Source organism: Tachypleus tridentatus, chromosome 13, assembly GCF_004210375.1.
Source record: "Tachypleus tridentatus isolate NWPU-2018 chromosome 13, ASM421037v1, whole genome shotgun sequence".
Taxonomy (NCBI): domain Eukaryota; kingdom Metazoa; phylum Arthropoda; class Merostomata; order Xiphosura; family Limulidae; genus Tachypleus; species Tachypleus tridentatus.
Genome location: NC_134837.1, coordinates 186,920,267 through 186,933,140, shown reverse-complemented (window position 1 = coordinate 186,933,140; position 12,874 = coordinate 186,920,267). Strand labels below are relative to the sequence as shown.

Genomic DNA, 12,874 nt, shown 5'->3' with positions numbered 1-12,874 from the left:
ATTTAACACTTCATTAGATATGATTGATCATCTGACACTTGGTGCAGATAGCCTAGTTGCTTTGTGCTGTAAAACACCAAACCAGCCAACATTTATTCTCCACAAAAACAAGCTTAATGGTAACAAGGACATCTTACAACACCTCACTGTATTATTACAGTCTCAGGGTCCTAACAAGTATCCTACACACTTGTAATACTTACAACACTTCACTGTATTATTACAGTCTCAGGGTCCTAACAAGTAACCTATACACTTGTAATACATATAACACGTCACTGTATTAATATTATTATAGTATTACTGCCCTAACAAATATCCCATAATTTGATATATCTAATTTAAATTATAACTTCAGTTTCTTCCTGTTTTAAATCTCTACCTCCTTAGCCATTTTGATGGTAACTTCATCCACAACCCAATCTTTACGAAGGGCATTGTAGCGGTAACGAGTAGCAGCCTCAACTTCCAACTTCTCCAGATGAAACTCTTTCCAAGGATCTGCCATGTGGAGTGCTCGGTATGCTGCATTCTTCCAGCGAAGTCTAATTGCTCTGGCTACAAAATGTAAGATCATTTGTTATGACATTAATCCAGTGAACTGTGGCCTCATATGTCAACAAACATGTTATTAGTGTTATGTAATGTAAACCAAATGAACGTGTTATTAGTGTTATGTAAACCAAACACACGTTATTAGTCTTATGTAATGTAAACCAAAGAACATGTTATTAGTTTTACGTAAACCAAAGAAACATGTGTTATTAGTGTTATGTAAACCAAACACACGTTATTAGTCTTATGTAATGTAAACCAAAGAACATGTTATTAGTTTTACGTAAACCAAAGAAACATGTGTTATTAGTGTTATGTAAACCAAACACACGTTATTAGTCTTATGTAATGTAAACCAAAGAACATGTTATTAGTTTTACGTAAACCAAAGAAACACGTGTTATTAGTGTTATGTAAACCAAACACACGTTATTAGTCTTATGTAATGTAAAACAAATAAACATGTGTTATTAGTGCAGTGTAAACCAAACAAACACGTGTCATTAGTGTTATGTAAACCAGAACAAACATATGTTATTAGTGTTATGTAAACCAGAACAAACATGTGTTATTAGTGTTATGTAAACCAAACAAACATGTATTATTAGTGTTATGTAAACCAAACAAACATGTGTTATTAGTGTTATGTAAACCAAACAAACATGTGTTATTAGTGTTATGTAAACCAAACAAACATGTGTTATTAGTGTTATGTAAACCAAACACACGTTATTAGTGTTATGTAAGCCAAACAAATATGTATTATTAGTGTTATGTAAGCCAAACAAATATGTATTATTAGTGTTATGTAAGCCAAACAAATATATTACATTCCACCATTACATGAGGCCTACTTAAAAAAGTAACAACCTTACCTTCTCATTAATGTCGCTAGTCAGACACTCATGATGTGTAAGCTCAGTTTACTGACTAATGATACGTAATTTGTAAAAGAACATTAAGTAACTTCATGAATTACAATTTCTTAACATTACTGTTCCCATGATGACTAGATAATAAATGTGGATGTTGTTTACATACAAATTTGATATCTCCTTCTGTTCACTTCATTTTCTCATGAAGGAAATAAGATCTATTTACTTCAGTTTTTTCCTTATATTAATTAGTTGTTTATATTTTAATAAATAAATAAAATCAAAATTGTATATTTACACAATCTTAGAAACTTTAATAAAACCATCAAGAACTTCCTTTTTAAAAGCAGACACCACATGAACATTGATTTGACATATAGGACAATGAAACAATGTACTTGTACAGTGAACTTTAAAAGCAAAAGCCATTGATAATATTAATAATGATTTAAAAATGTTCTAAACATAAAACATTGATTTTAATGAGCTATGACCATTCCTATTCATTATTCTATATTTAATATACATTTTATTTCTTGAGTTTATTTTGAATTAGTTTAGTGCCTGCATACTTTAACAATTCATAGAAGAAGCATTCTCTTCAACATGTTTACTTCTACTGGTATTATAAATGTTCTGTTTATGTTCTAAAGTTTTCACCTGAACAACTAATGTCCTTTATCACTTCCCTGCCTGTCTGTTTCACAAATAAATTTAAGTTTGATACTAAAATATCTTTATCTATTACTTCACTGCCTGTCTGTTTCACAAACTAAATTTGACTTTTATTATAAGATGTCTTTAACCAATTCTGAATCTACACAGTGTACACAAAAATGTAAAAGTTGTAATATAATCTAATGCTACATGTGTAGATATTAAACTGCAATTCCACTACATACACAACAGTACTAGTACAAGTCTCATCCAAATTTGTCAGAAGTTATTTTTTTCTTAGAGTTGCATAAATAAATGGTAAATTCAAGTTTCAGTTCTCCTACAAGAAACAAAGAACAGATCTAATTTCCAAATGAATAAAAGTAGGGAAAACAAAAGTCACCGAGATTTATATTATATTTATATTATTTTATATTTATATATTATATTTTATATTTATATATTATATTAATATTATTACTTATATTAATATTTATATTATTACTTATATTAATATTATATTTATATTACACCCAACTTACAACTGCAATTTAGTTCATTTTTATTTGCTATTACATTCCTCTTCCTCTTCATTCCCATGGCAACAGAGAATATTTGACTTTCCTTTCGTGGAGGAAGTCCAGTGACTCCATCATTAAAACCCAGATGAGGCCAAGAACAGAGATTCTGGTTAATGTCCGTCAGGTCTAAAGGATCAAGTACCATATGAACATCATTAGAGTTCTCCTCTGGATAAACATCAGAAAGCATGATTGTAACTGTGGCCCTCAGTGCAGAAGAGAAACAATTATAACTGCTTTTTTCTGGTGGAAATAGAGAAGGTAACAGCTGTAGTTTGTGGTGGTGACCCCTGGGTTCTAAGGATGAAAACATAAACACTGATTTGCTTCACTGTTTTATATTTATACTGTATGATATAGAAACACAATAATCATTCCTAAGCTTATTTCTCTTTCAAAACATTAGCTTTTACCAATTATAAACAAAATAACTTAATGTACAGGCAATAAGGGGTCATCTGTTCTTTCAAAGCACATCCTTAAGCACTGTCACACCCATGAGAAAAGTAAACCTTTCCACCCACCCTTCCATTTATGTTTCAGAAAATGATCAATTCTCCTCTTAACCTCATGTTAGGTAATGTCCTCCAGCCACTGATGGTAATACTTTCCATAATTCAATTGTTCTCTTTAAAAAATACAAATATCTTAACTTACGCATGAAGTAGTGTCTTTTATAATTTTCAAAACACAGCACAAAGAAATTAGATACTTTTATTCTATTAACCCACCCAAATAATCTTTTCAACTCAATGCACTCGTCTTTTACTCTTCTTATCTCAATGAAAAATAAGAGGTCTTAATCTGTTCATATAAGATAATCTTTCCAGCCCTGGAATCATAAGGCTACCTTCTCTTTTAGATAAGGAAATAAAATATAAGTACACTAAGTCTATTTCCATCATCCAAGTAACAAGTAACTACATATAATACACTAGTAAAGTAAGATTTCCATTTGGTGAAAACATGTTGACTTTCCTATTTACATCATGTCATGTTACTCTAAATGATTTCGTGAAGCTTCTTTTATAAGACTAAAAAATTTTCACACTACAAGAGCAAGACTAATTAGCCTATAATTTCTAGAGCAACTCACAACTTCACAATCCTGGAGCATCAACCTAATTACCACCAGAGAACTAGCATCCACACAACTGAGACTGATTACAACAGAACATGTCTTAGAAAAATTGAATAAAATGTTTCAAAACTTAATATTCAACAACCACCTTGTCACCATGATAATTTAAAGGCCCATTTTAACATTTAGTTTTCACACTGTCAGAGAGCTGTTTCTTATAAACATCTGTAGACTTGCTGACCTTTCTGTAACCAAAATTCCTAGTTTTCCAAGGTTGTGAAGCTTTCAACCTATCTACAAAATTAAGTTCATGATATTTATCCATAATTTTTTCCATTATATTTTTAGTTTGATTTTATTCTTGCTGTTTTCCTTTTTCTCTTATTACAAACATGATAATATTTAATTAAAAGCATTTGTTTTTAAAATTAATTATTTTTGTACATCATACTTTTAATTCATTAGTAGTTCCTACTGGCTAACAAAACAATCATATCTTATTGCTTGAAAATTGGATTTCTAAAAGTTTACTTTGTCTCAACTGGTAGAAAAAATATCAAACTAAATTATGAAATGACCACTTTTGTCCATATCTTTTTGCAGTTAAAAAAATATAAAATGATATCCACCTTTCACCCACTCACAAAATTGGCTCTCTGACCATTTGGTATAGAAAACCATCCAAAACCACTTTTATGAATCTTGCCAGTCTTTGTTTCACTTTTATAGGCTTTCATTGAAAAGTGGCACAAAAGTCTAATTGTTTTCATAATACAGGATGGTCCAACATTATCCATCTTTCCTATTTTAAAATGTAATAATTATATAGCTAAGGAAATAAAACATGTAGTTTTCAACAAACATTTTTTTTTATTGAGGTGTTGTTTCTTTACTCCAGTAAGTAATGTTAACCTATAAAATGGAAACTGTGAAAGAAAAAGTTCAACGAGTTGTTTTGTTTGCAGAGACCAAGTCAGTGACCATGGTGGAGTGTAGTTACGGGTGTCAATGCAGGAAAGAAGTATAGGGGTATGTTAAGGATATCATGTATTTCACACCTAGAGCAGATATCAAGCAGCTACAGACCAAGGTAATGGATGCCATTGCTACCGTAACTATGAGGATGTTACAACGAATGTAAACTGAAAGCGAATATTGGTTATGTGTGCTGAGAGCCTAATGGCACAAACATAAAAGTATAATGATATGTCAATAAAAATGTTTGTGTGGGGCAACAAAATGCTCAAACTACATGATTGTAGTTAATTAATTATAAAAATTTAGAAATAGGAAGTTTCTTGTCAAGTGAAGTTCTCTGTAGATAGTGCATCTGTTATGTTAAATTAACATAATGATCCTGTGTGTGAACAATTGAAATGTTCCCAGTTCTAGAACTGTCACTGTCAACCACTTAAGTTCTTTAGACTACTTAAGGAGAGAATATTTCTTCTTAAACTAGCAATATGATGCTGTAGGTAAGACACCTGTACTGAACAAACTCTAGACACCCGCAGTTCAATTACATTTTTAAAATTTAAAGATACAAAAAATATTAAAATAATCATATTCCATACTGAATAAGAAGTCTTTTTTTTATCTTAAAAGTATACTGATGAACACCAAACACCAATGAAAAATATTCAATCAAATATGAAAATTTGTGCTTTCTAAGCTTCTATCAAGCATCTCATTTGACTAGCTATCATCAGAGGGTTCAACCAAGAATAATATATGAATAAAACCACCTGACAACTGTACCTACTACAAATAAAAAAAATGTATAAATTAATAAGTTTATGCAGTAGAACAATACCAATGGATATTATAACTCATCTGATTGGTTATAAACTTCAGTTATATTTTGCCAACAAATGATGAAAACAAAATGAACATTAATCCTTGCACATTGTGTTGTTTCCAGTATTCTATTTAAAGTTTATCTGCAGTTCTATTAAACCTGACTAACTTTTAATCTTGTTCTGTAACTAACCAAAGTTTACAGTTTAGTTGGTTGAATTTTACCAATATTTCAAGATTAGATACAAGTTCTACAGGGTACATGCCAAGGACAACAATATTTATGTTTCTCTTATCTGCCAGTTCACATGCACAATATCTTCTTATGGTAGTTTAATAAGATACTTTAAAATTGTTTTTGAATATTTTCTAGTCACTCCATTAAATTAAAAATGTGTTTCCATTTGACTCGTAACATACAAGAGTTAACTACATCTTGTTGGTTGATGTTAAAAGAAATTCTATTTAAAATTAAAGCACTAAATTGATATACATTACATTTTAAACAAGGAACATGTAGTCACAGTAATTAATATTCAGTATTTAATCTCAACTTAATTAAGAGAACAGTTAGCTATAATGCAAGTTCCTCTATCACATGAGCACAAAAACTAAGAGTTCAAAGAGTAATTCTACAGTTTGTTTCAAATGTAAAAATATCAAAAAAAAAAAAAAACTGCTTCACCTTAGAACAGTATAACAATTAATAATCAAGCTATGAGTATCTTATAACAATTAAATATAGAATGATCATGTGGAATGAAACATATGAGTACAAATTAGTCAAAATAAAATACTTTCAGTCCAGTAGAAAATGCTGGACTGACTGGTGATACTGAATATTGAACTGACTGGTGAATATTTAAAAAAAAAAAAAAATTAACCATTACTGACTGACTATTAGTATAAGCTTTAAATTTCACTCTCATGTACCTTACACAAATCTAGTAAGGATTATATACATCTCTCAAAAAAACCTCATTAAATCAGGACGTGTAGCCCTCATCAGGAGTCACAGGTAACAATACAGTGTTTTAAGTTAAAGTAGAATATTAATGTATGACTAACACATTCATCAAGGATCTCTACTGTGTTTACAGTTAAAGTAGGTAGGATATTCATTCATAGGTAAGACATTCATCAGGGGCCTCTACTGTGTTTACAGTACAATATTCATTTATAAGTAAGAAATTCATCAGTGGCCTCTACTGTGTTTACAGTTAAAGTAGGATATTTATTTATTGGTAAGACATTCATTAGAGACCTCTACTGTGTTTACAGTAGGATATTTATTTATAGGTAAGACATTCATTAGAGGCCTCTACTGTGTTTACAGTTAAAGTAGGATATTCATTTATAGGTAAGACATTCACCAAGGGCATTAGGTGGTATTACTGTGTCCACAGTTCAAATACAATATTCATGTATAGGTAAGATCCATCAGGGGCCTCTACTGTGTTTACAGTTAAAGTAGGATATTCATTCATGGGTAAGACATTCATTAGGGTCCTCTACTATGTTTACAGTAGGATATTCATTTATAGATAAGGCATTCATCAGGAACCTTTACTGTGTTTATAGTTAAAGTAGGATATTCATTTATAGGTAAGACATTCATTAGAGGCCTCTACTGTGTTTACAGTTAAAGTATGATATTCATGTATAGGTATTACATTCATCAGAATCCTTTACTGTGTTTACAGTTAAAGTAAGATATTCGTTTGTAAGTAAGACATTCATCAGGAGCCTCTACTGTGTTTACAGTAGGATATTCATTTATAGGTAAGATATTCATCAGGGGCCTCTACTGTGTTTATAGTTAAAGTAGGATATTCATTTATAGGTAAGACATTCATCAGGGGCCTCTACCGTGTTTATAGTTAAAGTAGGATATTCATTTATAGGTAAGACATTCATTAGAGGCCTCTACTGTGTTCACATTTAAAGTAGGATATTCATTTATAGGTAAGTCACTCATCAAGGGCCTCAGGTGGTATTACTGTATCCACAGTTCAAATACAATATTCATGTATAGGTAAGATCCATCAGGGGCCTCTACTATGTTCATAGTTTAAGTAGGATATTAATGTATAAGAAGATATACATCAAGAGTCTCAGGTAATACTATTGTGTCCACAGTTCAAGTAAAATATACATGTACAGTGTTCAACTTAATAATACTGTGAAATAACATATTACAAAAATACAACACTGAACTTAAATGTGATAGAAATATTTTTTTGAAAAATAGGCTTAATAATATGATAAAATGAATGGCTATTTGCTGTAAATGTAGCTATCAGTTTGGCTGCCAACAGACCTTTACTTTACAGAAGCAAGAAGATTCTTTAAAATATATGGTGGTAGTTTTCCTCTCTAAAACAGTGTTAATAGCTTCCCATATGGTAATGCCATGGAATATAGATTAACGGGTTCTTGTCATCTCCTGCATGTACTAGTTACAGTAATATCAAAAATCATTAGTAGAGCTCATCCACCAAAAATATGCGATAGTTTAAATTACCACAGTCCAGGATACAGAAAGAGGATAATCACTAAACTATCACTCCTGTTAATGGCATACAGTGTATCTTACAGGTTATTTTGGTGGCTTTATGACAAATTACCATGTGTTTTGATATATATTTCCCTAAAACTTGGCCTGACATGGTCTGATGGTTATAATATTCAACTTGCAATCTGCAAGTTGCAGATCCGAGTCCCATTCACCATATATACTCACCTTTTCAGTCGAAGGGTCATTATAATGTGATGTTCAATCTGATTATTCATTGGCAAAAGAATATTCCAAGAGTCGGCAGTGAATAACACACTTTCACAAATGAGACAAATTTGTCAATATAAAAAGGGAGATCGCTAGCCACCCCTCTAAATCCACCACTGTGGTTGGTGGTGTTGATTAGCTGCTTTCCTTCTAGTTTATCACTGTTAAATTAGGAAAGCCTAGAGCAGATAGCCTCAGTAGTTCTGCAAAAATTAAAAGTAAACAGATGTGTTTATTCTTTTTTTTTTTTTTTAATAGTGAATTACATACATACCAGCAAAATTATCTGTTGTATGAGCGTATCAGTTCCACACTTTTCTATATTTGTCTCCCTGTCCATTATCTAACTACTCCTAGATCACTGGGTTAATTTCAATCAAATTTTATGGGATTATAGTCTGGGACAAGGAGTATGCTAATGGGGTTCACAATCCCATCCACGGCCTTTATTGCTGTTTATGAGCTTTCATTAGTTTTGTCGTAACGTAACGTAAATTACATAAACAGGTGGCGCCACGTCCTATAACACAACATATAAAGTGTGAGGAGAGGGAACACAAACGTCTACATATCTGAGACAGTACAATAGCACTATCTATGCAAGAATGCAATAAGAAAAATGGCCACCACTATTACAATAACACAAACCCAGCTAAAATTTCTATTTCTACAGCCTCAATACGACTGATATGAAGAGCCGTTTCCTAAGTTATATTCACTCCTTAGTTTGATCCGTGATTTTACGACTTCGGTTCGTAAGACAATTCTGCAGCCAATGACCGTTAACTAATTAATCACGTGAAACATTATGGAAGGATATTAAGAGCTTAGAGTCGAAAACACCCCTCGCCACATCTTTCGTCACCACCTCTTCCTACAAACTGACCCTGCCCATAGCACAGTGCATACCATGTTTTAAGTATGTACATACTGAGTTCATAAATCTTATACGAAACGTTTGGTGGCATAACAATGAACACTGTAATAATATTCATGGTATCGAAAAAACACGTTGGTTCAAGAACTTTCGATACCTATAACCTTTCTTCTTCAGGGACAAATAAATATTATTAAATAAATTGTGTGAAAGTTAGTGTCATAGTATCCACCCACCAGTTTCTTAAATTCATAACCCTGACAAAGGACGGACATCTCAGCTTGTTTTTTATAATTTCTCCTCTACTCTAGAACATTAAAATTAGGTAAATTTCACACGTTAAGTATATGATATATATATACACACCAAACACATACGAAAGATTCCTTATTATTTCTCTGTTTATTTATTCAAATTATTTTTCTATGTTAATATGAGAAAATTACTGGAAAAAAGGATGATGGTGTTTGGAAAATAGTGTATAACAAATACCTGATAAGTTTAAGTTACTTAACTATACACTGACAAGAAAGACGTTGTGATATGAAAATATATCGCTCTCAAACACAGAACATTCGTAGTCACATGATGTTTACAAACAATTCCAACATTATTTAATCCACTTATCATGTGACCAAGGGCGTCTTTCAATACAGCAGAATGTTTACCAAACAAACACTGGCGATAATGGCGTACATTACGAAAATACCTAAATCTGGCCTATGACTCTCGTGTTGTGACTCAAAAATATATCAGAAGGAGAACGGAAACCACTGCAGTGAAAATAACGCTTACCAGATTAATGTACGACAGCCAAAGCGTGTCAGCGCGTGAACTAGGGCAACATACTGAACAGACACTCAGTCACAAACAAACCTAATAAGATTTAATTACGCAGAGAGTTAGAACCTAACCTAAAACTTAGTTAAAGAACAGGTGTATTGGAGGAAAGGATTAAGTCTTAAATAGGAATCAGTTTCAAAAATAAATATGCTTTATGAGTCTTGTCTCTCTAAGTAGTTTTAAAAATTCGTGATTTAACAACATATGAATATTTGTTTGAGGAAACAGCCACACTGGACTATCTGCCGTGTCCACAATGGGGAATCGACTCCAGATATTAAGAGTTATAAAGTTCACAGACCGTGGACCACAAATGACACCTAGTTTCTGAAATTAATACTACGAAAGCATATACTCACTTAAAAATCACACACAGTTTTAAATATATCCTGATATCAGCGCCCCTACAATAAATACCAGAGAACGACTAACATGCTATACTTAAGCGTCATTAGTTCTGTTTGAAGACCTGCATTAGCATCGTGTATTTATTTCTCAATAAGGTATACGTGTAAGAGGTTTACAGTTCACAAGAGAATTTAGTTACTAGCTCAGTAGGCTTACAGAATCGAGACGAAGATTATACATCCTTAACGATTTTTGGGTTCGAATTCCCGTCGCACCAAACATGCTCGCTCTTTCAACTGTGGGGGCATTATAAAGTTACTGTCAATCCCACAATTCATTGGTAGAAAATTAGCCCAAAGTGTTGGCGGTGGGTGGTGATGACTAGTTGCCTTCCCTCTAGTCTTATACTGCAAAATTAGGAACGGCTAGCCCAAAGAGTCCTCGTGTAGCTTTCCGCGAAATTCAAAAATAAACAAACCACAACGGTTTTCCAACCATGGATACTGCTGGATGAATATTCTTCCATTACACGTATCAACTAACACGTGACACCAGTAGTAACAGCTCCGTTATGGTTCACAGCTACAAAAAAACTTTCCCTCTCTCCATTGATATTGGTACTACTGTTGCTAGACAACTCTACTGTAAACAATTATAAATAAATCTACCATCAATTCCTAATCACGCGTCATGTTATTTTCTGTTAAATTCTCGTAGCAACAGTGTAATTTCGAAAAATCCTTTTGCTTGGTTAACAACCAAACGTCGAATCCAAATGACTAAACTGTCTGGAGTCCAAGAGCAGGATACTTAAAGACACATTATGAAGGTCATTTAACTGATAAATAAAAACTTGAGTGCAGTAAAAAGGCCCCCGATAGTACAGCGGTAAGTCTACGGATTTACAACGTTAAAATCAACGGTTCGATTCCTTTCGGTGGGCTCAGCAGATAGCCTGATGTGGCTTTGCGATAAGAAAACACACTGAATTAAAAAAATTAAAACTTATTTTCATACAAATATACTTACCATCTTATTATTATACTTTTCATTGGATATTATTTTCTTAAAGAAATAATGAGTTTGTTATGAAAACATGCAATATAAAAGAATGAAATTCATAAAATATAAACAATCTAACATTTATCTCGCGAGCTGCATAATAACAAATTAACAGAGTTCTCATATGTGTACAGTAAACCATCATATTTGCCATAGTTATAATTAATCTAGACGTGAAAATTTTTAACAAAATTTAATTAAAATATACAAAATTTTGTTCACAATATTTCGGTAATGATAGAATGTATTTAAGTGAAATGTTACAATAATAATTGTATACAGACTGATTGATACAAGCTACAAAAACTCGAGACATAACAGAGTTGAAAAGACATTGTCAAAAATGTTTTGACCATTCACCATATATCTCAAAATAAACTAATTTCATATTGTTTTGTTAGTTATAATAATATTACTGTGTGCTGAACGCTAATATATATTTCAATGATTTCATAGCATAAAATTACGCCCCCCGTTAGTAAGGCTGTGGGCCCGGCATGGCCAGGTGGGAAAAGGCGTTCGACTCGTAATCTGAAGATCGCAGGTTCGAATTCCCGTCGCACCAAACATGCTCGCCCTTTCAGCCGTGGGAGCGTTATAATGTTACGTTCAATCCCACTATTCGTTAGTAAAATAGTCGCCCAAATGTTGGCGGTGGGTGGTGATGACTAGCTGCTTTCCCTCTAGTCTTACATTGCTAAATTAGGGACGGCTTGTGCAGATAGCTCTCGTGCAGTTTTGCGCGAAATTGAAAAACAGAACAAACAGTAATAAATAAAATAATCCACAACATTAATATGTTATTTTTATCACACAATTTTAAGTTATGTCGAAGGTTAAAAGAAAGTAATTTAGACAAAGATGTCACTAAAAAAATTATCTGACTGCGCAACATACAATCTACTTTCGTTTATCACTAACAAAACTAACAAACAACGAGAGAGAGAGAGGTAAATCTACGGATTTAAAACACTAAAATCAGACAGCCCGATGTGGCTTTACTACAAGAAAAATACCAATAATATTCAGTGTCTAACGCCTAATGGTGTTATACGAGAAAATAAACACGCTAGTTTCATTTTAATACATCCACAATAAGTATATATATAATTATCTATTTGTTTGAACGTTCATCTATGAAAATAAAACATATACTGAACGAGGTCAGGCAAATCTTATGTAGAGTCACTGTACGATTGTGCTTACCGATATTAATTTTGTTATGTACAGTCATTGTGTGGTAGTACTTACTGGTATTAATTTTTTTCTATACAGTCAATGTACAATAGTGTTTACCAGTATTTATTTTCTTATGTACAGTCATTGTACGGTAGTGCTCACTACTATTCATTTTTTTAATGTACAATAGTGCTTACCGGTATTAAGTTTGTTATGTACAAACATTGTATGGTA

General features: G+C 32.3%; 1 protein-coding gene across 1 annotated transcript in view; it reads right to left on the bottom strand.

Moving 5' to 3' along the window:
* LOC143240100 (eukaryotic elongation factor 2 kinase-like) overlaps positions 1–12,874 on the bottom strand; it is a 32,531-nt gene that overhangs the window by 12,426 nt on the left and 7,231 nt on the right. Inside the window, exons 3-4 of the mRNA XM_076481965.1 lie at positions 2,630–2,965; positions 383–558 (exon numbers count right to left, since the gene is read on the bottom strand). Of these exons, the coding sequence (XP_076338080.1) occupies positions 383–558; positions 2,630–2,858 (405 nt within the window). The 5' untranslated portion in view covers positions 2,859–2,965. The remainder of the gene's footprint in view (positions 1–382; positions 559–2,629; positions 2,966–12,874) is intronic.